Source organism: Coregonus lavaretus (assembly GCF_964263955.1).
Source record: "Coregonus lavaretus genome assembly, chromosome: 3".
Classification (NCBI taxonomy): Eukaryota; Metazoa; Chordata; class Actinopteri; order Salmoniformes; family Salmonidae; genus Coregonus; species Coregonus lavaretus.
The window spans coordinates 104,955-129,876 of NC_139990.1; the positions used below are offsets into that span (position 1 = coordinate 104,955).

At 42.8% G+C, this 24,922-nt stretch overlaps 1 protein-coding gene across 1 annotated transcript in view; it reads left to right on the plus strand.

Annotated features, from left to right (window-relative positions):
• Positions 1-13,308: 13,308 nt before the first annotated feature.
• Positions 13,309-24,922, plus strand: part of LOC311109104 (phosphatidylinositol-3-phosphatase SAC1-A-like) — a 30,854-nt gene continuing 19,240 nt past the window's right edge. The window contains exons 1-4 of the mRNA XM_084151911.1: positions 13,309-13,368; positions 19,962-20,059; positions 20,840-20,914; positions 21,566-21,693. Of these exons, the coding sequence (XP_084008037.1) occupies positions 13,340-13,368; positions 19,962-20,059; positions 20,840-20,914; positions 21,566-21,693 (330 nt within the window). The 5' untranslated portion in view covers positions 13,309-13,339. The remainder of the gene's footprint in view (positions 13,369-19,961; positions 20,060-20,839; positions 20,915-21,565; positions 21,694-24,922) is intronic.

A 24,922-nucleotide genomic window follows, 5' to 3' on the forward strand; every position in this document is an offset into this window, starting at 1 on the left:
ACATTTGCCAGTGGATTCAGCACCCTGCTGCTCACAGACTTGATCAGGCTAACCAAGCTGTCAAGTAGCTTAAGAGGGTCTACTTGCTCTCCCTCAAAAGCCTTGATGGCCAACTGTACCTCACCCAACATTGACTTCAAAAAAGTAAGATACAATATGTTTTGAGGATCACTGTACATGGAGTATACAACCTCAGCCATGTAGCAGTGTTCACTGGACTTGGTGACTGCGAAATGCAGCCTAAGCTCCTCCCACTGATCCAAAATGCGTGAAACCGCGGGTTCAATGGAGAGCCAACGTGTGGCACACACCTTGGTTATCTGTAAAGGTTTCTCCCCACAGTTGATGGTCTCATATATGGCCTTGTAGGCCTCCCTGCGCTTTGGAGACACTGAAAACCAGTTATAAGTCTCTCGTACCAAGTACTCCACACTACGGGGGATGGTGTCATTGGAAGCATGACTTACAGCAAGCTGCAGAGAGTGGCACACACAGCGAAGAAGAAACAGATCTTTGAGGCCGTACTCCTCCTTCAGCACTTTATGGACCCCATGGTTAATCCCCGTCATAACAGCGTCATTGTCAGTCCATATCCCCAGGAGTTTCTCTTTTTTAAGACAACACTTCTCGAGGAAAGCCACAACAGCACGGGCTATAGATTTGGTATCTCCTCCTTCCAACTCAACAAGCCCCAAAAATGTTGATACAATTGTCTGCTTGGTGTCACTAAAGTACCTTATCACAACCCCCAGGTACTTAGAAACAGGAGGAGGCTGAAACGCTGGTCACCCACATCTGCGACCAACTTTTTCAGAAAGTATGGTGCTAGAACACCATTAATCATTTCTGTGCACTTTGTCCCCTGCATTTTGAAGTGGGTAGCAGCAGTGGAGTCTGAGAAAGCAGCTCTACATGCTTCTCCAATGTGATCTCATGCCAGCATGGAACAGTGTTCAGCGATAACTAATGCCATGGTGGCCTCAGCCTTTTTTGCAGGGTCAATTTTTTAAACCATAAATGGCAGCTTCCCGCATGGGCGATTCATTTGCGGTCTGGACGCGGAGGGGTGAACATCTCCTGCTCTGAATGCAGCTGGGAGGGACTGCTGCGCGAGGACTTGGCCGCCTGTGAGTGCTTTGGGATGGGGGTGGGGCCCCACGGCAGCACCCGCTGCTCGTTGAGAAGAGTAAGAACGATATGTGCTTTCACGTCAGAGTCTCCAATAACACCAGAAAAAGTTGCTAGATGTCGCTAGTCGATTTAGAGGGGTCTGAATACTCGCTAAATATAGCGACAAAGTCGCTAAGTTGGCAACACTGCCCGAGTGGCGCAGCGGTCTAACGCTTTGAACACGCCGACTGTGTCATTGCGTTTTGGTACACCAGAAGTACATTCATGTCCAATGGAACGCTGCGTTTGCCTTGCAGCATTGCGTTGCAGAGTCAGTTGCAGTGCGTTCTGTGTGGTGCATACGTTGGATTTATCGAACGTATGCGTCAAACTGTATGCGTAAACGGGTTGACAGAAATGGTAGCAGAGGGTGAATGTTGAACTTTTGTTGCACACATATCTAAATGATGCTGCATACTATTTTGCGCAACGACGCAGTCGGTGTGTTCAAAACATAAGGCACTGCATCGCAGGCTGTGTCACGGCTTATACCTGCGTATACCCTTCACTACACCACTGGCTCTTTGTGTTGTGCAAGAGTGCGCTGGTATTATGGTTGCTGTCAGAATCATGAACCTGTCACACACTGAAGGCCTATAGGTTCGCCTCTGACCGGGAGTCCCATAGGGCTGCGCACAATTGGCCCAGCATCGTCCGGGTTAGAGGAGGGTTTGGCCGGGGCGGGGCTCTAGCGACTCCTTGTGGCTGGCCGGGCGCCTGCAGGCTGACTTCGGTCATCAGTTGAACTGTGTTTCCTCCTTCACATTGGTGCAGCTGGCTTCCGGGTTAAGCGGGCGGGTGTTAAGGCGCGCTGTTTGGTGGGTCATGTTTCGGAGGATGCATGACTCGACCTTCGCCTCTCTCGAGCCCGTTGGGGAGTTGCAGCAATGAGACAAGATCGTAATTGAAATTGGGAGAAAAAAGGGGGTAAAATTGTTTGCTGCCTCCCTTCGGGATGCACTGTTTCAGTTTCAATGACTCAATATTCTGTACAAAAACGGACGAATGTAACTAAGGCTGGGAATGTCAGTCATAACGTGGCTAATAGGCTAGCATATCTATTAAAAACACGGAGCCTAATGTTAGCTAGATAACTAGCTAGCTAGCTACTAGGAGTATGTCATGTCATGCCATTGGAGGAGTGGGTGAGTGACAGACTTTTTCCCCTCATATCGTTTTTCGGTGGCTATACACAGAGATGCAGGTGTCATTTGGTTAGCTAGCAAGAACCTGAACGACTGTTATCCAGTTAGCATATCTCTTGCGTTCGCAAATTCACTCTGGCTATCTACTCCGATTTCAGAGCAATCTCGTCTGAGTGTGCCGGAGCACAGAACAACTGATGAATTTACGAACATGCAACACCCGCTGAAAATGCCCACATTGAAAAGTACTGCTTTTATTTTTCTAATTAGTCCATTGTTCACTTTTCAACTGTGCGCCAAATCGTTTTAACATCACGAGGGGCACCTCTATCATTGTCCTGTCTTGCCACAGCACTGTGGACCGCGGCACATTGAAGCATATTATTGGTCTAGTTATGTAAAGGATCAAGGGGATTTGATGCGTGTTTTAAACAAACGCCCCTCAAGATTAGAGTGGAGCTGAATGGAGAGAGAGAGCATTCTCTGCTGAGTTCTACAACTGTAAAAAGGGCAACACGGTAGCGCTGTTTTATGTACAATGTTGTCAACAAAAGGGTTACTATTACTCCTGTCTCTATTGCAGAATGCAGACTTTTGACATCATGTCCTGAAGTCGATGTAATCCATACTTGCATTCACACCCGTCGCTATGGGCGGGCCATAGGGGGCCGGGCCCGCCCCCCAAAAATGCTTGTGCCCCCCCCCCCCCCCCACTTGAGGGAATTTATTATTAAATATACGTACTGTAGGCTAATAATAATTGTGCCCTGCCCTCCCATGCATTTCATATGCCCCCCTTAAGACTGAGGTCTGGCGACGGGTCTGCTTGCATTAGTCCCCTCGTTTGGTGATTGGCATTTAGGCTGTTACAAACGAAAAGGCAGCAGACAGAGAGACCTACTCTACAGTATGTTTTATCAGGGAAGTCTGGTAGGGTGACCTGATTTGTAACTATAAAAATCATTTTGTCAAATAAATTGTGAACCCAAAAGTTTGAATCTAGAGGGAAGACTGTAAATAGAAAATAATTAGGGTAGAGTGTAGGGGCAAATTTATGTTATATATTCTTCAGGAGATTTTATTAGCTATTTACTTTATTTAGTCTGATCAGTGGAACAATTCTCATTCTTAACAACGGGCTAAAATCTAGGGTAATTACTGTGCTTGTCAGCAAGAATGGTGCAGTGGTCTAAGGCACTGCATCGTAGTGCTAGCTGTGCCACTAGAGATCCTGGTTCGAATCCAGGCTCTGTCGTAGCTGGCTGCGACCGGGAGACCCATGGGGCGGCGCACAATTGGCCCTGCGTCATCCAGGGTAGGGGAGGGAATGGCCGGCAGGGATGTAGCTCAGTTGGTAGAGCATGGCGTTTGCAACGTCAGGGTTGTGGGTTTGATTCCCACGGGGGGCTAGTATGAAAAAATAAAAAATTAATGTATGCACTCACTAACTGTAAGTCGCGCTGGATAAGAGCGTCTGCTAAATGACGTAAATGTAAGAACACCACTATTATTCCCCACACTTATTGTATTATTCTACTTCTTCCCAATGTTGCCAGTGTAATCACATATTTGAAATCTGATATGCCTACTTATGTCTTTGAAAATATATATTTTCTGTTGTAATTGTACCCCCTTTTTCGTGATATCCAATTGCGATCTTGTCTCATCGCTGCAACTCCCCAACGGGCTCGAGAGAGAGAGAGAGGCGAAGATCGAGTCATGCATCCTCCGAAACTTGACCCGCCAAGGCACGCTGCTTAACATCCGCTTGCTTAACCCCCGCTTGCTTAACCCCCGCTTGCTTAACCCCCGCTTGTTTAACCCGGAAGCCAGCCGCACCAATGTGTTGGATTAAACACTGTTCAACTGATGACCGAAGGAGTCACTGGAGCGCGATGAGCCAAGTAAAGCCCCCCCCGGCCAAACCCGGACGACGCTGGGCCAATTGTGCGCCGCCCTATGGGACTCCCGGTCACGGGGATCAAACCCCAGGCTGTAGTGACGGCGCAACACTGCGATGCAGTGCCTTAGACCGCTGCGCCACTCGGGAGGCCCAAGGCTATATATTTTTGCAGCCATTCACGGACAGTTTTGAATAAGTCATACAAATAAGCATTGGATATTAAATGCTCCAGGAATCAAATGTAATTGTTGACATTTTAGTATTGTGCACATGCTAGGCAGAGATGGTAGGGTGTCTCACAACTCATAAGCATCATATTGTGTCTATGCAGAGTAAGATGAAAGCAGGGATTTTCAACTAGTAGGCATCAACCACCTGAATATTGATATTCATTAGATTTTTGGGTGATTTTGAGAAATTAATTGTTATAACAAGAACATTTTCAAACACCCAGCACTTGGGGAAAATAGTTCAGGGGTGGCCAACCCTCCTGGAGAGCAAGCAGGATTTTCTTCCAGCCCTATTTTAATGAGATAGTTCACCCAAATTACAAAATGTTTGTGTCCTTACCTTGAAAGCAAGACTGCAATCTATGATTTGGTTACCCCACTGCCATCAACCATTAATATTACCATTTCCTGTGCAGAGCCTTGGTGTAGTGGTAACACTCCCCGGCCTGTGTCGCATAGAACTTTCCACCTGAGAACAGGGATCGTGCCAGGGGGCAATGAAATTCACTCCAAGCTTTGGGGATTAGAACCAGTGACCTTTCGGTTACTGGCACAACGCTCTTAACCACTAAGCTACCTGCCGCCCTATTTTCAGTTTGTGATTTTGTGCTATGTGGGTTGGAGACATGTTTATTTCGACATTCTAAAGAACAACTTTTATAAGCATTGGCAACACTGCCAGGTTGCACTGAGCCTTGCTGTTGGAAAAAATACAAATCAAATCCAATTTTATTTGTCACATGCTTCGTAGACAACAGGTGTAGACTAACAGTGACATGCTTACTTACGGGTCCATTTCCAACAATGCAGAGTTAAAAATAAGATAAAAAAATCAAATGAAAAATATAAATAGTGACACGAGGAATAAATACACAGTGAATAACAAATAAAAAGAATGAGTAGAAAATAACATGGCTATATACAGGAAGTAGAAAATAACATGGCTATATACAGGAAGTAGAAAATAAATAAAATACAAATCTTGATCAAATAACATGGAAAACAACCACTTTTTGTGCAGTATTAATGTACAATCCTTACAAACCACTTAATGTAAATACATATTACTGTATTGTACATATGCTGGTCATCTAGGTTTGGTACCTGTAGACTTTCCATCTCCATGAAGAAAAACAATGCACAATACAGTAATTGAGTACATTGAGACACCAACTTATTTGAGATGCGATGATGTGGCTCAGTTGGTAGAGCATGGTGTTTGCAACGCCAGGGTTGTGGGTTCGATTCCCAAGGGGGGGTATGAAAAAAAAAAAAATAATACTCAAACTAAATAATGTATGCACTCACTAACTGTACGTCGCTCTGGATAAGAGCGTCTGCTAAATGACTAAAATGTAAAATCTAGGTTTGGTACCTGTAGACTTTCCATCACCATGAAGAAAAACAATGCACAATACAGTAATTGAGTACATTGAGACACCAACTTGTTTGTGATGCGATGATGTGGCTCAGTTGATAGAGCATGGCGTTTGCAACGCTACGGTTGTGGGTTCGATTCCCACGGGGGACCTGTACGAAAATGTATGCACTCACTACTGTAAGTCGCTCCGGATAAGAGCATCTACTAAGATGTAGAAGGAATGAACAGACCATTTCTGTTAACACACTGGAACACATACATCAAGCAAGTATTATCATATTAACTGTTTTGTACAGATAATTATCAGACTGAATTTACAAATGCTGGTAAACGCTCAAATACTAATACATTTAGTTAAAACATTTTCACAAAAGTAGTGCACTGGGCCTTTACTAGTCCTGTATTAGCAGACAGATATAGATGTCTTCAGTGCAGGCAATTTTTTTTATTTAAACTGCAATACCGAAGCAAAACTGTAGGAGCAGTCGAAACCGTGCTTCTAGAGGAGCAGTCAAAACCATGCTGGTAGACCTGAAAGATGGTCGATTGACTGGGGTTTTAAATTGTCAGTGGTGAAGTCTTGCTGTATGTTATTCTCGAAGAAGAAAGTTGCTGATAATATAGAGTTGTTTCTGTATGGACAGCCTATGGGAGGGTTTCTAAGTACAAATATTTTGGATCTATGGTTCAATGAGCGATATACAGTGCATTCGGAAAGTACTCAGACCCCTTGACTTTTTCCACATTTTGTTACGTTACAGCCTTATTCTAAAATTGATTGTGTGTAGATTAAATCTACACACAATACCCCATAATGACAAAGCAAAAACAGGTTTTTAGACATTTTTGCACATTTATAAAAAATAAAGAACTGAAATATCACATTTACATAAGTATTCAGACCCTTTACTCAGTACTTTGTTGAAGCACCTTTGATAGCGATTACAGCCGTGAGTCTTCTTGGGTATGACGCTACAAGCTTGGCACACCTGTATTTGGGGAGTTTCTCCCATCCTTCTCTGCAGATCCTCTCAAGCTCTGTCAGGTTGGATGGGGAGCGTTGCTGCACAGCTATTTTCAGGTCTCTCCAGAGATGATCGATTGGGTTCAATTCCGGGCTCTGACATTCAGAGACCTGTCCCGAAGCCACTCCTGTGTTGTCTTGGCTGTGTGCTTAGGGTCGTTGTGCTGTTGGAAGGTGAACCTTCGCCCCAGTCTGAGGTCCTGAGCGCTCTGGAGCAGGATTTTATCAAGGACCTCTCTGTACTTTGCTCCCTTCATCTTTCCCTCGATCCAGACTAGTCTCCCAGTCCCTGCCGATGAAAAACATCCCCACAGCATGACGCTGCCACCACCATGCTTCACCGTAGGGATGGTGCCAGGTTTCCTCCAGACATGACGCTTGGCATTCAGGCCAAAGAGTTCAATCTTGGTTTCATCAGACTAGAGAATCTTGTTTCTCATGGTCTGAGTCCTTTAGGTGCCTTTTGGCAAACTCCAAGCGGGCTGTCATGTGCCTTTTTAGTGAGGAGTGGCTTGCGTCTGGCCACTCTACCATAAAGGCCTGATTGGTGGAGTGCTGCAGAGATGTTTGTCCTTCTGGAAGGTTCTCCCATCTCCACAGAGGAACTCTGGAGCTCTGTCAGAGTGACCATTGGGTTCTTTGTCATCTCCCTGACCAAGGCCCTTCTCCCCCGATTGCTCAGTTTGGCCGTGCGGCCAGCTCTAGGAAGAGTCTTGGTGGTTCCAAACTTCTTCCATTTTAGAATGATGGAGGCGACTGTGTTCTTGGGGACCTTCAATGCTGCAAACATTTTTTGGTACCCTTCCCCAGATCTGTGCCTCGACACAATCCTGTCTCGGAGCTCTACGGACAATTCCTTCGACCTCATGGCTTGGTTTTTGCTCTGACATGTACTGTCAACTGTGGGACCTTATATAGACAGGTGTGTGCCTTTCCAAATCATGTCCAATCAATTGAATTTACCACAGGTGGACTCCAATCAAGTTGTAAAAACATCTCAAGGATGATCAATGGAAACAGGATGCACCTGAGCTCAATTTCGAGTCTCATAGCAAAGGGTCAGAATACTTATGTAAATAAGATCATTCTGTTTTTAATGTTTCATAAATGTGCTAAAATTTATAAAAACTTGTTTTTGCTTTGTCATTATCCGGTATTGTGTGTAGATTGATGAGGAAAAAATTTAATTTAATCAATTTTAGAATAAGGCTGTAACGTAACAAAATGTGGAAAAAGGGAAGTGGTCTGAATACTTTCCGAATGCACTGTAAGCATTAATGGTAAAGGCTGGAATGGAGTTAATGGAACGGAGTCAAACATGTAGTTTCCATATGTTTGATGTCTTTGACACCGTTCCATTGAATCCATTTCAGGCATTACAATGAGCCCGTCCTCCTATAGCTCCTCCCACCAGCCTCCACTGGTATTTATAGAGCTCTGATCAGGACGACAATTGATTACAGGTGTATAGGTTATGGAACAGAGGTAAAGACTTTGCTTCAGAGGCTGGACTGAATCCAGTATATAGCTTTAAGGATATTCATTGGTGCGTTTAAATCAACATCTGTAAGTGCCTTACTGGTGGATGCAGGAGAGATGCCTTTGGATATACGGCGTAAAAAATTGTCATTAGCTTATTGGGATAGGTTGAAAGGCTGTGAGGTTGAGCATCCCACTGCTACTGTTCTAGATGACTGTTGGGAATATACTAGTAGACAAGGCAGTGGTTTTGGTTGGACAGTTGGAAAGCTTGCTGATGAGAGTGGTTTGAGGGAGTTGGAGGTTGGCCCTTCTGTGGTGATAGGGGATGTTCCTCCGTGGTTACTCCCAGACCCTGTTGTTGATCTAACCTTGGTAGAGAAAAGGAAAGATTGGTCAGAAGTCAGTGATATTGGGAAACTGGTTGATAATTATATTGGTAGAAGTTTTTATGCTTTTTTACCGCTTTTCACAGATGGATCCAAGGATCCAAAGACCCAGATAGTGGGCGCACAGGGGAAGGCATTTACATTCCTGAATTTGATGTGCAGACATGTAGAAGACTAACAGATTAACTGTCAGTATACCCAGTTGAACTGTTGGCGATAGTAGTTGCCCTCCAGTGGGTGGAGGACGCTCAACCTGTCAGAATTATAGTATGCTCAGATTCCTAGTCTGTGTTGAATTAATAGTTTATCATCTGGCAAATATAATAGGAGTGACCTACTATTGGAGGCATGTTATGTTATCATGGAGAATCAAGAGATGTGTAGTAGTGAGATTCTGCTGGGTCCCAGCTAGGGCTGTTACGGTGACCGTATTACCGCCACACCGGTGGTCACGAGTCATGACGGCAGTCAAATTCCACGTGACCGTTTTTAGTCACGGTAATTAGGCTTCTCCAAGCTCTGATGCTGCTGATGGTCATTAGTAGCCTACCAAACATGCTAACTGCCTGGTACTCAGCTCTCTGCTGTCCCTCTAATCACTCTGACATCAATGCAAATGTTATATAATCTAATCAAACGCTTCATGAGAGCCCATGAGCTCATGTTGCACAACATTTCTATAGGCTATACAATTGCAGAGAAAACAGAGTGATGGCCTCTATTAAAAAGAGGAGGATCCCATCAGCTTTCTATAGACTAGGCCTAATATATTTATTTCTCAGCTTTCCTAACATTAAGCACATTGCTTCTCTTCACAACAGGAGTATAGCCTACCTGGCTGGCATGAAAATTAACCACTGGAAAAGCGTCCTCCATTTGCTATTTAAGTGCATAGATGACGTATTTTTTTTCCCCCTGCCCCTGTTTCGAGGTGCATGATAATGGTCCATTCTAAATCAAAAACAAATTTCACACATATATTATTTAGAATATGAAAAGACATGATTAAATCAAGAATAGTCTGATGGGTGACAATATTATTCTACCACTTGTGAATGATGTATTATCACTTGTGAATGATGTATTATCACTTGTGAATGATGTATTATCACTTGTGAATGATGTATTATCACTTGTGAATGATGTATTATCACTTGTGAATGATGTATTATCACTTGTGAATGATGTATTATCACTTGTGAATGATGTATTATCACTTGTGAATGATGTATTATCACTTGTGAATGATGTATTATCACTTGTGAATGATGTATTATCCCTTGTGAATGATGTATGATCCCTTGTGAATGATGTATGATCCCTTGTGAATGATGTATGATCCCTTGTGAATGAAGCCCAGCTTGTGTGCAGTAAGGGAAGAAACAGCTCATGCCTTTTTTTGGCGACTTCTTCAAATCATAGTCGCACACCTCATGTAGCCTAGCACATAGGCCTATACAGTGCCTTCGGAAAGTATTCAGACCCCTTGACTTTTTCCACATTTGGTTACGTTACAGCCTTATTCTAAAATTGATTAAATAAAAACATTTCCTCATCAATCTACACACAATACCTCATAATGACAAAGTGAAAAGAGGTTTTTAGATTTTTTTTAGCAAAAAATAGAAATACCTTATTTACATGAGACTCCAAATTGCTCTCAGGTGCATCCTGTTTCCATTGATCATCCTTGAGATGTTTCTACAACTTGATTGGAGTCCACCTGTGGTAAATTCAATTGATTGGACATGATTTGGAAAGGCATACACCTGTCTATATAAGGTCCCACAGATGACAGTGCATGTCAGAGCAAAGGGCCTTGGTCAGGGAGGTGACCAAGAACCTGATGGTCACTCTGACAGAGCTCCAGAGTTCCTCTGTGGAGATGGGAGAACCTTCCAGAAGGACAACCATCTCTGCAGCACTCCACCAATCAGGCCGTTATGGCAGGGTAGTCAGGATGGAGGGAAATATGAACGGAGCAAAGTACAGAGAGATCCTTGATGAAAACCTGCTCCAGAGCACTCAGGACCTCAGACTGGGGCAAAGGTTCACCTTCCAACAGGTCAACGACCCTAAGCACACAGCCAAGACATCGCAGGAGTGGCTTCGGGACAAGTCTCTGAATGTCCTTGAGTGGCCCAGCCAGAGCCTGGACTTGAACCCGATCCAACGTCTCTGGAGGGACCTGAAAATATCTGTGCAGCAACGCTCCCCATCCAATTTACAGAGGTTGAGAGGATCTGCAGAGAAGAATGGGAGAAACTCCCCAAATACAGGTGTGCCAAGCTTGTAGCATCATACCCAAGAAGACTCGAGGCTGTAATCACTGCCAAAGGTGCTTCATCAAAGTACTGAGTAAAGGGTCTGAATACGTATGTAAATGTGATATTATTATTATTATTATTATTATTATTATTTGTATAAATGTGCAAAAAAATCTAAAAACCAGTTTTTGGTTTGTCATTATGGGGTATTGTGTGTAGATTGATGAGAGCGAAAACGATTTAATCTATTTTAGAATAAGGCTGTAAAGTAAAAAAATGTGGAAAAAGTCAAGGGGTCTGAATACTTTCCGAATGCACTGTATGTTTTGATAAGGTTTGTATCACAACTAAAGTGGGCAAATAACTTCTTAAAATGAAGCACATTAATCCACTTTAAAACAGGTGTAGAGCCTAACTGGCATACATATGCAGCACGTGAATTTCAAGTTTGGGGAAGATAATTTTCACCATAAAACTGCACATTTATAATAAAAGCATTACATGCATAATGGCATTTGCAGTCACTTTTGAGAATGGTGTTTTTCCTCTAATGGAACATTAGTGCTTATAGCCTACTGCCATGTGTGCATTGCTGCGCTTATAATGTGAAGAAATAGCCTAAGAGTTGATCAACAGTTTAAACTAAACGTTCTGATCTGTTGCGTTAGGCTCATTGCTTAACAAATGTTTTTTGATGCTAGTGGTTGTATTAATTTGGGATCTATCGCATCCCGCAATTGTCCCAGACTATGTTTGGAATATTTATTTCTCACACAGAATAGAATAGGTCAACATTTTGTACTATGGGGGATAGCAGATTGACATAGGCTAGTGCTTTTGCTGTTCGTTAGGCCGACTCATCTTGTTGGCTGATGAAAAGTAAATGTGGACAGTTCTTCCAATATCGTCAATATACGCCTCAGAATTAGGACGGGCGCAGTTGCATCCCCGATGTGTCGGTCTTCACTTGTAGCCTGTGAGAAAGACCTGATCACGTGACGGGCATTGGCTAATAAGAATTGAGCTAACTGTGAGAGCCATGTCAGTGAGAGGTGCTTCGGAGCACGCAGCCAGGAGAAGGGAATTATAATGATTAAATCCGGCACAATGGCCACTGGCCAAGAAAAGCATGGATTTCTTTAGGGGGCATTACGGCCACACAAAGGGGATGCCACCGGGAAAAATCGAGGCATTATCAGGTGCTTGTTAAATTGTGAATGAGAGACTGATGAGGTGTGTACAGCCTGCGCAAAAAACAAAGCAGAGCTCATGCCTTTCATGTGACTTTTTTCAAGTCATCATTAGAGTCGCATCTTGAAGCCTTAGAATGTATTAAAAATCAAAACATATAGCCCAGCATTTGTATCACAACTAAAGTTCCATAAATAACTCTAAATTAAGCATATAGGAGTACCTGTTTCTTTGTTAACTGCTCAACACAGAATAGCCGCAGGTGCTCACTCCCTCAAATCGTTTGGAGAAAATATCCTTTCTATTTTATTCAGCTATGTTCAATTGTATTCTTCATACAATAAAATAATGCCATGGAATTCTAAGCAAATCTTGTCTGCTAAATGAACTAGTGTAGCCCACAGCCATTTGGCATAGCCAGATCAGGGCCTAACATAAGAACAACTCAGAGTATGCTATTCTGTTCTTCTGAAATATACTTTTTTTTTTTTCATATCATGTTTCTTTAGACCTGTCTAAAATAAATAATGGATTTATTGTGATGGTGTAGACTATATTACATATATTTATTAGACTTTTTAAAATGTAGATGTTGCAAAGGTCTGCTTTAGTGGCCTGTAGGCTATGCGTGGAAGCCAGGAGATGCTAAATGTGTTTATGTTAATTAACAGTCAATTACCGTGAGACTGGCAGTTATTTGCTTGACAATCACGGGCTGACAAAATGTAATGAACGCCACAGGCCTAATCCCAGCCCATTCGGGTGTGGAAGGGAATGAAATTGTAGACCAGATAGCCAAAAGGGCTTTAAAACTAGATATAATTGATATTCATGTTCCACTGGATAGAGGTGAGGCCAAATGTAAGATCAGCTATTTTGATAGATGTGTGGCAGAAGAGATGGGACTCTGAGCCCAAGGGCCGGCATTAATATGCCCTCCAAAGGGTATTTTAGAAGTTAGTAGGGTTCTTTTTTTTTATTTTCTCAGAAGTACTGAGTTAGGTAAGAGGATTTAGAAAATGTGGAGCTAACGTTGTAAACCATATGATCGACCACACACTCCAGCACAGTAGGTGGCGGCATGCACGGGAAACGTTTGTTTGCGGACCGCCATTATATCATAGAAGAAGAAGAAGATCAGCTCGCTACAAGAAGTGAAGATGGCGACTGCCTACGAGAGGTTCAATTTGTAAGTATTGTTCTTCACTTTTAAATGTATTAAAACGACACCAATCAAGTATAAGGAATATCAGGTCGACATTTGTCATGATTGTCAAAAGTCGGGTTGACATTAGCTAGCTGGCTTGCTGAATGTTAGTTAAGTCAACAGCTATCTTGGTGAATGCTAGCCAAGGCAACAACCAATGGTCATGCAGTCTAGTAGAACTCGCTTAGCTTGCTTAAAGGGTAACTCTCAACCCCAATTTCAGCATTTCCCGAACCCCTTCAAATGTTCAAAAATGCATTCAGTTGAGAAGTTGTGGGTGGGAGTAGTTGTACCTTATCCCAACACTTTCTCACTAAAGCATACTTACCAGAAGTATCTACTGGCATGCTCTGATAATAAAATGATGTGCATCACGAGCAAATATGTCTCTGAACAGTTGGCTCCCAGTGGTGAGGCGCCGAGTTCTTGACATCTATTGCCACTTGCAGTGTAAACTCTAATCCCCCCGTAGGGTGCAAAACAAATCATTGAAATGTGGATTCACATTTATGGCGTTATTCTGTTGGGAAGAAAAGTGCAATCATCACCTCGAAAATGAAGATTAGGGGCTCAATTCAATCCAACCCGCAGTGCAGTATTTACCCAGTATCTCTTTTTCCAATGGTCAAATTAACTCACAGATTAGTCTTGGGTTCTCTATAAAAACCTACAACTACTACCAGGGCGACCCCTCTCACAGGTATGCTTTTACTTTTCAGAATTAGAAGTGTGGGCACAGGATGGATATTGTAAAAAAGGAGACGTTTTTTTTTATCTGCCCCCAACCTGTTTTCAGAGCATTTAGTATTATTCTGTACGTAAATCCGAGATGGTCCATTTAGTATGATACAGTATGTTACATTTCGTATGGTATGTATTAATTTGTGAATGTCCATCATCCATTTCGTATGATATGTTTACGAATTGCAATTTGTACAATATGTTACGGGGCGGCAGGAGGCCTAGCTGTTAAGAGCGTTTTTCCAGTAACCGAAAGGTCACTGGTTCGAATCCCGAACCTGCTTGGTGAAAAATATTTAGATGAACCCTTGAACAAGGCACTTAACCCTAATTACTCATTTAAGTCGCTCTGGATAAGAGCGTCTGCTAAATGACTAAAATATCAAATATGTTACGAATTCCAATTTGTTGTTGCCAACGTTAGCTAGGTGTCTAACGTTAGCGGGATTAAGATTAGTGGTTAAGGTTAGTAGTTAGGTTAAAGGGCTAGGGGAAGGGTTAGCTAACATCCTAAGTAGTTTCAAAGTAGCTAAAAAAGTAATTAGTTTCAAAGTTGCTAAAGTTGTCCGTGATGAGATTCGAACACGCAACCTTTGGGGTTGCTAGATGTTTGCGTTATACGCCCACCCATCCACCCCGACCAACCACACTCCTTACGGTTTTGCCTTATGTAACCTTCTGCCTTAACTAACCATACCAAATGTAACACACCATACTAATTCGAGTGGCATGGATTTACGTTTACTATGTCACGTCTAGTCTATGAGACCAGGCTGCTGCCCGATGTGGGATGAGAATTGTCAACCGTTAAACTATGAGCCAACTGTTTTAGCGGACAGCGGTTGGGAAAAAATCCCAACGCGTTGACACGACCACCATTGTCATCTATTTCTTGTTACGATTGATATGGCTATGAATATAAACGTATCATCCTCAGCCTACATGATTTTGTTCTTGATATGTGTGGAAATGTGCCTTTTTTGAATGTTGTGTAACATCAGTAGTGTAGTCAAGGAACCATCATGCAAAATATATTGGCACACTCCACTTACCAAGACCTTTGCCAAGTAAGGTGCACTGTCACCAGCACATCTAGAAGGGAGTTTATTTCGTACTGAATCCCTCCCTTGAGATGATGTAGGTGCCTTTACGTCACGATTTCAATGGTAGAGTTTAACCGCTACGGGCAAAAAGAGCTACATTTACTATTAAAATACCAAAATATATCACTTTTGCAACAAACTGTCAAAATGAAGACCAGTATTGACATGTTTCACTATAACTAAGCACAAAACATCTGGTTTTCCATGAAAAAAAAGTGTTTTTCATAAAAGTTACTCTTTAACCTGAGCTAGCTATATAACAATATATTTGTCTAGCTAGCTGATTGAAGAAATCCCATTTAATGTTGCATGACCATTTCAGTTTAGTGGCCAGCTAATTAGCTCATCTTGTTGCAAAAAAAAAACTTTATTGTCTGGTTGGCTTGTTTGCTACCAGGTAGTCAAGTCATATGGATAAGCAGCATATGATAACAATTTGACCAGACAACTGTCCAGGCAAACAGAGCTATGGTTTTATCACTCCCAAATTCTGCTTTTTCTTTGTTGAAATGTTGTCCTGTAAGCTCAGTTCTATGTGCCATCTCAGCTGTAGTGTGTGTGACCCTTTGCAAGAACTATTGGGCAACTGAATACCTGACTGAGTTGTCATGTTCTCAAACCAAGGAAATGGGGGCAAGTCAAGTAGTAGATGTATTAACATAAAGGACTGCTGATGAATCAGAGATGGCGCCGGTAGCTCGTTGAGAATAACCAAGCCTATGTGACAAGTGCAATACCCATGGGCCATGAACCGGGTCTAACCTACTTTTGGTTGTTGAATTCAGTCACAACTTCACGTCAAGTTATGCAAGCAGACAATATAATAATAATAATACCAGTAATTGAATGTTTGCGTTATACACAAAATTATTATAATTAAAGTTTTATTATGCTTTTCATTATACAGAATCTCAAAGCGCTTGTTAAGCGGCAGGTAGCTTAGTGGTCAAGAGCGTTGTGCCAGTAACCGAAAGGTCGCTGGTTCTAATCCCTGAGCCGACTAGGTGAAAAATCTGTCTATGTGCCCTTGAGCAAGGCACTTAACCCTAATTGCTCCTGTAAGTCGCTCTGGATAAGAGCGTCTGCTAAATGACTAAAATGTAAAAATTATATAGGCTACAACATCAGCTAGATCAAGTCTGTTGGAGTGCTTCTAGATCAAGTCTGAGTGCTTCTAGATCATATCTGTTGGAGTGCTTCTAGATCACGTCTGTTTGAGTGCTTCTAGATCATGTCTGTTTGAGTGCTTCTAGATCACGTCTGTTGGAGTGCTTCTAGATCAAGTCTGTTTGAGTGCTTCTAGATCACGTCTGTTGGAGTGCTTCTAGATCACGTCTGTTTGAGTGCTTCTAGATCACGTCTGTTTGAGTGCTTCTAGATCAAGTCTGTTGGAGTGCTTCTAGATCACGTCTGTTGGAGTGCTTCTAGATCAAGTCTGAGTGCTTCTAGATCATGTCTGTTGGAGTGCTTCTAGATCACGTCTGTTTGAGTGCTTCTAGATCACGTCTGTTTGAGTGCTTCTAGATCACGTCTGTTGGAGTGCTTCTAGATCAAGTCTGTTGGAGTGCTTCTAGATCACGTCTGTTGGAGTGCTTCTAGATCACGTCTGTTGGAGTGCTTCTAGATCACGTCTGTTTGAGTGCTTCTAGATCACGTCTGTTGGAGTGCTTCTAGATCACGTCTGTTGGAGTGCTTCTAGATCACGTCTGTTGGAGTGCTTCTAGATCACGTCTGTTGGAGTGCTTCTAGATCACGTCTGTTTGAGTGCTTCTAGATCACGTCTGTTGGAGTGCTTCTAGATCAAGTCTGTTGGAGTGCTTCTAGATCATGTCTGTTGGAGTGCTTCTAGATCAAGTCTGTTTGAGTGCTTCTAGATCAAGTCTGTTGGAGTGTTTCTAGATCATGTCTGTTGGAGTGCTTCTAGATCACGTCTGTTGGAGTGCTTCTAGATCACGTCTGTTGGAGTGCTTCTAGATCAAGTCTGTTGGAGTGCTTCTAGATCACGTCTGTTGGAGTGCTTCTAGATCAAGTCTGAGTGCTTCTAGATCATGTCTGTTGGAGTGCTTCTAGATCACGTCTGTTTGAGTGCTTCTAGATCACGTCTGTTTGAGTGCTTCTAGATCAAGTCTGTTGGAGTGCTTCTAGATCACGTCTGTTGGAGTGCTTCTAGATCACGTCTGTTGGAGTGCTTCTAGATCAAGTCTGTTGGAGTGCTTCTAGATCAAGTCTGTTGGAGTGCTTCTAGATCACGTCTGTTGGAGTGCTTCTAGATCACGTCTGAGTGCTTCTAGATCACGTCTGAGTGCTTCTAGATCATGTCTGTTGGAGTGCTTCTAGATCACGTCTGAGTGCTTCTAGATCACGTCTGAGTGCTTCTAGATCATGTCTGTTGGAGTGCTTCTAGATCAAGTCTGAGTGCTTCTAGATCACGTCTGAGTGCTTCTAGATCACGTCTGAGTGCTTCTAGATCATGTCTGTTTGAGTGCTTCTAGATCAAGTCTGTTGGAGTGCTTCTAGATCACGTCTGTTGGAGTGCTTCTAGATCATGTCTGTTTGAGTGCTTCTAGATCAAGTCTGTTTGAGTGCTTCTAGATCAAGTCTGTTGGAGTGCTTCTAGATCACGTCTGTTTGAGTGCTTCTAGATCACGTCTGTTGGAGTGCTTCTAGATCATGTCTGTTGGAGTGCTTCTAGATCAAGTCTGAGTGCTTCTAGATCACGTCTGAGTGCTTCTAGATCACGTCTGAGTGCTTCTAGATCACGTCTGAGTGCTTCTAGATCATGTCTGTTTGAGTGCTTCTAGATCAAGTCTGTTGGAGTGCTTCTAGATCACGTCTGTTGGAGTGCTTCTAGATCACGTCTGTTGGAGTGCTTCTAGATCACGTCTGTTGGAGTGCTTCTAGATCATGTCTGTTTGAGTGCTTCTAGATCAAGTCTGTTTGAGTGCTTCTAGATCAAGTCTGTTGGAGTGCTTCTAGATCACGTCTGTTTGAGTGCTTCTAGATCACGTCTGTTGGAGTGCTTCTATACTGAACAAAAATATAAACGCAACATGTAAAGTGTTGGTCCTATGTTTCATGAGCTGAAATAAAAGATCCCAGAAATGTTTTATACGCACAAAAAGCTTATTTCTCACAAATGTTGGTCACAAATCTGTTTACATCCCTGTTAGTGAGCATTTCTCCTTTGCCAAGATAATCCATCCACCTGACAGCTGTGGCATATCAAGAAGCTGATTAAACAGCATGATCTTTACCAGTGGTGTAAAAAGTACCCGATTGTCATACTTGAGTAAAAGTAAAGATACCTTAATAGAAAATGACTCAAGTAAAAGTGAAAGTCACCCAGTAAAATCCTACTTGAGTAAAAGTATTTGGTTTTAAATATACTTAAGTATCAAAAGTAAATGTAATTGCTAAAATATGCTTAAGTATCAAAAGTAGAAGTAAAAGTATAAATCATTTCAAATTCCTTATATTAAGCAAACCAGACAGCACCATTTTCTTGTTTTATTTTTTTACGGATAGCCATGGCCGCACTCCAACACTCAGACATAAATTACAAACAAAGCATTTGTGTTTAGTGGGTCCGCCAGATCAGAGGCAGTAGGGATGATCAGGGATGTTCTCTTGATAAGCGTGTGAATTAGACCATTTTCCTGTCCTGCTAAGCATTCAAAATGTAACAGGGTACTTTTTGGTGTCAGGGAAAATGTATGGAGTAAAAAGTACATCATTTTCTTTAGGAATGTGGTGAAGTAAAAGTAAAATTTGTCAAATAGTAAAGTACAGATACCCCAAAAAACGACTAAAGTAGTACTTTCAAGTATTTTTACTTAAGTACTTTACACAGGTGCACCTTGTGCTGGGGACAATAAAAGGCCACTCTAAAATTTGCAGTTTTGTCACACAACACAATGCCACAGATGTCTCAAGTTTTGAGGGAGCGTCCAATTAGCATACTGACTACAGGAAGGTCCACCAGAGCTGTTGCCAGATATTTGAATGTTCATTTCGCTACCATACGCCGCCTCCAACGTCGTTTTAAAGAATTTGGCAGTACGTCCAACCGGCCTCACACCCGCAGACCAACGCGAAACCACACCAGCCCAGGACCTCCACATCCGGCTTCTTCACCTGCGGGATCGTCTGAGACCAGCCACCCGGACAGCTGATGAAACTGTGGGTTTGCACAACCGAAGAAGTTCTACTTTCAGGTAACCGTTTCAGGGATTCTCCTCAGCTTGCTCGTCGTCCTCACCAGGGTCTTGACCTGACTGGAGTTGGGCGTTGTAACCGACTTCAGTGGGCAAATGCTCACCTTCGATGGCCACTGGCACGCTGGAGAAGTGTGCTCTTTACAGATTCATCTCGGGTTTCAACTATAGCTCTCCAGATGGAGGGTTGACGGACCACGTGTTTTATACCGTAGCCTATCAGTGCAGTGTTTTACTTTGTGGGTGGTTAAGTGCGTTGCTCAAGGCCACAACGGCTCAGTTGTCATTATCGTACGTTCATGGTCTGCCTGTCTGCCCTGTAATAAACCTCAGGATTGTCACGTCTCTGTAATGTGCTGCATCTCAGGCGGCAGACAGCCTTTCTGTTACGGTGTGCTCTTCATGTCACTGGACGTTCTCCGTAACGTGCTCCAGGCTGACCCAAGATCAGCATCTAAGGGAAACTTCACCCTACTCCGCCACATACTTGAACCTCTCCATTATTCCCTTCCCACAGGCACACTACCCCAGAGAAGTTCTACATTGAGGCCTGTGATGACGGGGCCGATGCAGTCCTGGCCATCGACAGGGTGTCCAATGAGATGACCCTGACTGGTAAGACTCGGTACACATCGTAGCGAAACGTTTTGCAACAAAAAAACAAGCATTTGTTATTGGATGAATTCAGGTAGGTTCCAAGAGAGGGTTTATAGCTTCCTAATGGAGTTCCTGAAGTGCGGAAGTTGTGAATAATTAATGTACCCTTAAAACCTACAACTGCATAAAGTGCTGGCAAAGTTTAGCGCACCACTCCGTCTAGCTCAGCAAAAGATCTAGGTCTACAACTGAAGATGACCTATTGTGGATCAGTACAGTAGCTGGATGTGTGTGGTCAATACAGTAGCTGGATGTATGTGGTCAATACAGTAGCTGGATGTGTGTGGTCAATACAGTAGCTGGATGTATGTGTGGTCAATACAGTAGCTAGATGTGTGTGGTCAATACAGTAGCTGGATGTATATGGTCAATACAGTAGCTGGATGTGTGTGGTCAATACAGTAGCTGGATGTGTGTGGTCAATACAGTAGCTGGATGTGTGTGGTCAATACAGTAGCTGGATGTGTGTGTGGTCAATACAGTAGCTGGATGTGTGTGTGGTCAACACAGTAGCTGGATGTGTGTGTGGTCAATACAGTAGCTGGATGTGTGTGTGGTCAATACAGTAGCTGGATGTGTGTGTGGTCAATACAGTAGCTGGATGTGTGTGGTCAATACAGTAGCTGGATGTGTGTGTGGTCAATACAGTAGCTGGATGTGTGTGTGGTCAATACAGTAGCTGGATGTGTGTTAATCATTGTGATTAGAGAGTGTTTATCCTGTATCTTGTTTCTTTAGGGAAGAAGGATGTCCCTCCGTCAGCCAACACCAGGCCCATCTGTGGCATCATGGGGACCATCCGCCTGGTGGCAGGTAGGCACCACAGCCTGACACAACACTGGACTGGTCCTTACCTTGTCACACAGGATGTAGGCCTACCACTCGGTGCGTCCCAACAATATCTCCTTTCTCCTGAAGTGTGGAATCGTTCACTAATTCCCGCAAATCTAAAAACATCAGATTGGTGGAGGCATGGGCTAGAGCAGGGGTGTTTGTTTTTTTCTTCTACTAACTATGTGTAGAAATGATAATGGGCCTACATTCAGGAATTTTATTGACTGTGTACAGCTCGCTAATAATCACCGAAATGAAAGCTAGACAGTCAGGGAGCATCAAATACCAAAAGTGATGGATATATGACTATTTTTAGCAAATTTGTACGGCGAGGAAATATAATCAGTTTTAAGTGTGGCCCTCCGGACCTCGTTGAAGACCGAATGCGACCCCCAGGGCAATCTGAGTTTGACACCCCTGCGCTAGAGGGAGTTTCCACCGTATTTCTTATACCAGTAATTACCTTTTCAAATCAGTGAAGGGAATTGAACAAGTGAACACTTGGGGAGAAAGGAGATTATCGGAACGTAATACCTTGTCCCTACAGGATGTACCCCTGTAACTAACACGTTACTGTTTTAAATAGGGTGTTGACCAGGCTGACGTTAACTGTGGTTTCCCCGCTCACAGGGATGTACCTGATCGTCATTACCAAGAAGAGGAATGTGGGCAGCCTCCTGGGTCACGCTGTGTGGAAGGCAGTGGATTTTGATGTCATCTCTTACAAAAAGACGGTGCTTCACCTCACTGAGAACCAGGTGACAAACACACTCATACACTTTTTGGGATATATATATTATTTTTATATATATTTTTTTACACTACAGTTGGAAACAGAAGGGGAGACAGGCAAATGAGAGACCAGTAGGAAGGGTGGATGTGGCGATTGAACCCAGTCTGTGGTGGGTGGTGACTAGCCGGGAGTGTTACCGCTAGACCACGGGGTTCTGCACCGTATTTTCAGAAGTTTTACGCTTCCTATTCTAATACTCAGTCGGCTGGTTCTGTTTGAAACTCTTCCTAGTTACAGGATATCTATTCACTGATAGCTGTTGCTTGTTATCAATCCATCCATATCTGTGACTTTGCATTGTGTCAATACGCAGGGAGAATCTCCTTTCAATCTATCCTAGTGTTTGACAGGCAGTAGGGAAAGCACACTGCCATGGAAACAGTAGCTTTGACCTAGAGGACCTAGCTACAGTAGCGTTAGTACAGCTAACAGACAGTAGCTTTGAACTTTAGCTAACAGACAGTAGCATTGAACTAGAGGACCTAGCTACAGTAGCTATGGTACAGCTAACAGACAGTAGCTTTGAACTAGAGGACCTAGCTACAGTAGCGTTAGTACAGCTAACAGACAGTAGCTTTGAACTTTAGCTAACAGACAGTAGCTTTGAACTAGGGGACCTAGCTACAGTAGCTAACATACAGTAGCTTTGAACTAGAGGACCTAGCTACAGTAGCGTTAGTACAGCTAACAGACAGTAGCTTTGAACTAGAGGGGACCTAGCTACAGTAGCGTTAGTACAGCTAACAGACAGTAGCTTTGAACTAGAGGACCTAGCTACAGTAGCGTTAGTACAGCTAACAGACAGTAGCTTTGAACTAGAGGGGACCTAGCTACAGTAGCGTTAGTACAGCTAACAGACAGTAGCTTTGAACTAGAGGACCTAGCTACAGTAGCGTTAGTACAGCTAACAGACAGTAGCTTTGAACTAGAGGGGACCTAGCTACAGTAGCTAACAGACAGTAGCTTTGAACTAGGGGACCTAGCTACAGTAGCTAACAGACAGTAGCTTTGAACTAGAGGGGACCTAGCTACAGTAGCTAACAGACAGTAGCTTTGAACTAGAGGGGACCTAGCTACAGTAGTGTCAAATCCAATGTTAAGTAAATTCCAAGAATTCAATTCCCAATTCAATATTATCCCCAAGAATTCTACAAATTCCAATTTGAAATCAATTCCTTCAGGCTTTCAGGCTTATCATTTCAGTGTTCAGAAATATTCAAATTGTTAACATTTATTTAAAACAAATCCTGCAGTCAATGTTTGATACTAAGTGCTTTACTGTAACTGGGAAATGTGCAAAAGTAGTGCACTATAAAGGGAATAGGGTGTAATTTGGGATGCAACCTCAAGTCATTGTATCTGTTTAGAGATGCACCACAGGTCATTGTATCTGTTTAGAGATGCACCACAGGTCATTGTATCTGTTTAGAGATGCACCTCAAGTCATTGTATCTGTTTAGAGATGCACCACAAGTCATTGTATCTGTTTAGAGATGCACCACAGGTCATTGTATCTGTTTAGAGATGCACCACAGGTCATTGTATCTGTTTAGAGATGCACCTCAAGTCATTGTATATGTTTAGAGATGCACCACAGGTCATTGTATCTGTTTAGAGATGCACCTTAGAGATGCACCACAGGTCATTGTATCTGTTTAGAGATGCACCACAGGTCATTGTATCTGTTTAGAGATGCACCACAGGTCATTGTATCTGTTTAGAGATGCACCTCAAGTCATTGTATCTGTTTAGAGATGCACCACAGGTCATTGTATCTGTTTAGAGATGCACCACAAGTCATTGTATCTGTTTAGAGATGCACACAGTCAGAACAACGCTTGCTAACAGCACGGCTTACTAAAGGTCACAGTGAATTTCCTTTGTTATGGAAAATGGAAGTTGTCACACACTCTTTACTTGATACGTAAAGAAAGACTTATATATTTTCTTATTAGAATTATCAGTGAAAGTTTTGGTCTAAAATGCCTCAGGTGTTTTAATACTTCATGTTTTCGATGAGTGCCGTGGGTGGAGTGGAAATTTAGTTTGGAGGTATTAGAAACCATGTGTGATTCCAAATGGCACCCTATTTCCTATACTGTGCACTACTTTTGACCAGAGGCCAAAAGTAATGCCCTATATAGGGAATAGGGCACCATTTGGAACAAAAGACTTGAATTTTAATGTATTTGGCCGTCAGTCATCTTGAGGAGAGAGACACTGCATTCACTGGCAAAAACAGGATACAAAGTGCTGATAAAGTGCTGACATAATGCAGGGAAGCAGCTGCAGCCTCGTATGGAGTGAGGAGGCATAGGGTCAATCCCATTTGCATCCTCTCTCCTCTCCTTCTCTTCAAAACACATTGGAGAAGACCTTCGTTTCAAGTTTTAATGTCAAATGCTCAAGTACAGTGAAATGCCTTTCTTGCAAACACAACAATGCAATAATGAATAACAATGTATTACTATAAAAAAAATAACACGAGAAATATGAAATACACAGGAAATATACAGGAAATATTTAAAAAGTCAGTTCCAATACCATATTTACATGTTCAGGGGTACTGGAGTGATGGAGGTAGATACAGTGTATTCGGAAAGTATTCAGACCCCTTGACTTTTTCCACATTTTGTTACGTTACAGCCTTATTCTAAAATAGATTACATTTTTCCCTCATCAATATACACACAATACGTCTGGAGCAAAAACAGGTTTTTAGAAATGTTTGCAAATGTATATAAAAATAAGAAAATGGTAATATGACATTTTAAGTATTCAGACGCTTTACTCAGTACTTTGTTGCCGCACCTTTGGCAGCGATTACAACCTCGAGTCTTCTTGGGTATGACGCTACAAGCTTGGCACACCTGTATTTGGGGAGTTTCTCCCATTCCTCTCTGCAGATCCTCTCAAGCTCTGTCTTGTTGGATGGGGAGTGTCGCTGCACAGCTATTTTCAGGTCTCTCCAGAGATGTTCGATCGGGTTCAAGGCCGGGCTCTGGCTGGGCCACACAAGGACATTCAGAGACTTGTCCCGAAGCCAGTCCTGCATTGTCTTGGCTGTGTGCTTAGGGTCGTTGTGCTGTTGGAAGGTGAACCTTCGCCCCAGTCTGAGGTCCTGAGTGCTCTGGAGAAAGTTTTCATCAAGGATCTGTCTGTACTTTGCTCCGTTCATCTTTGCCTCGATCCTG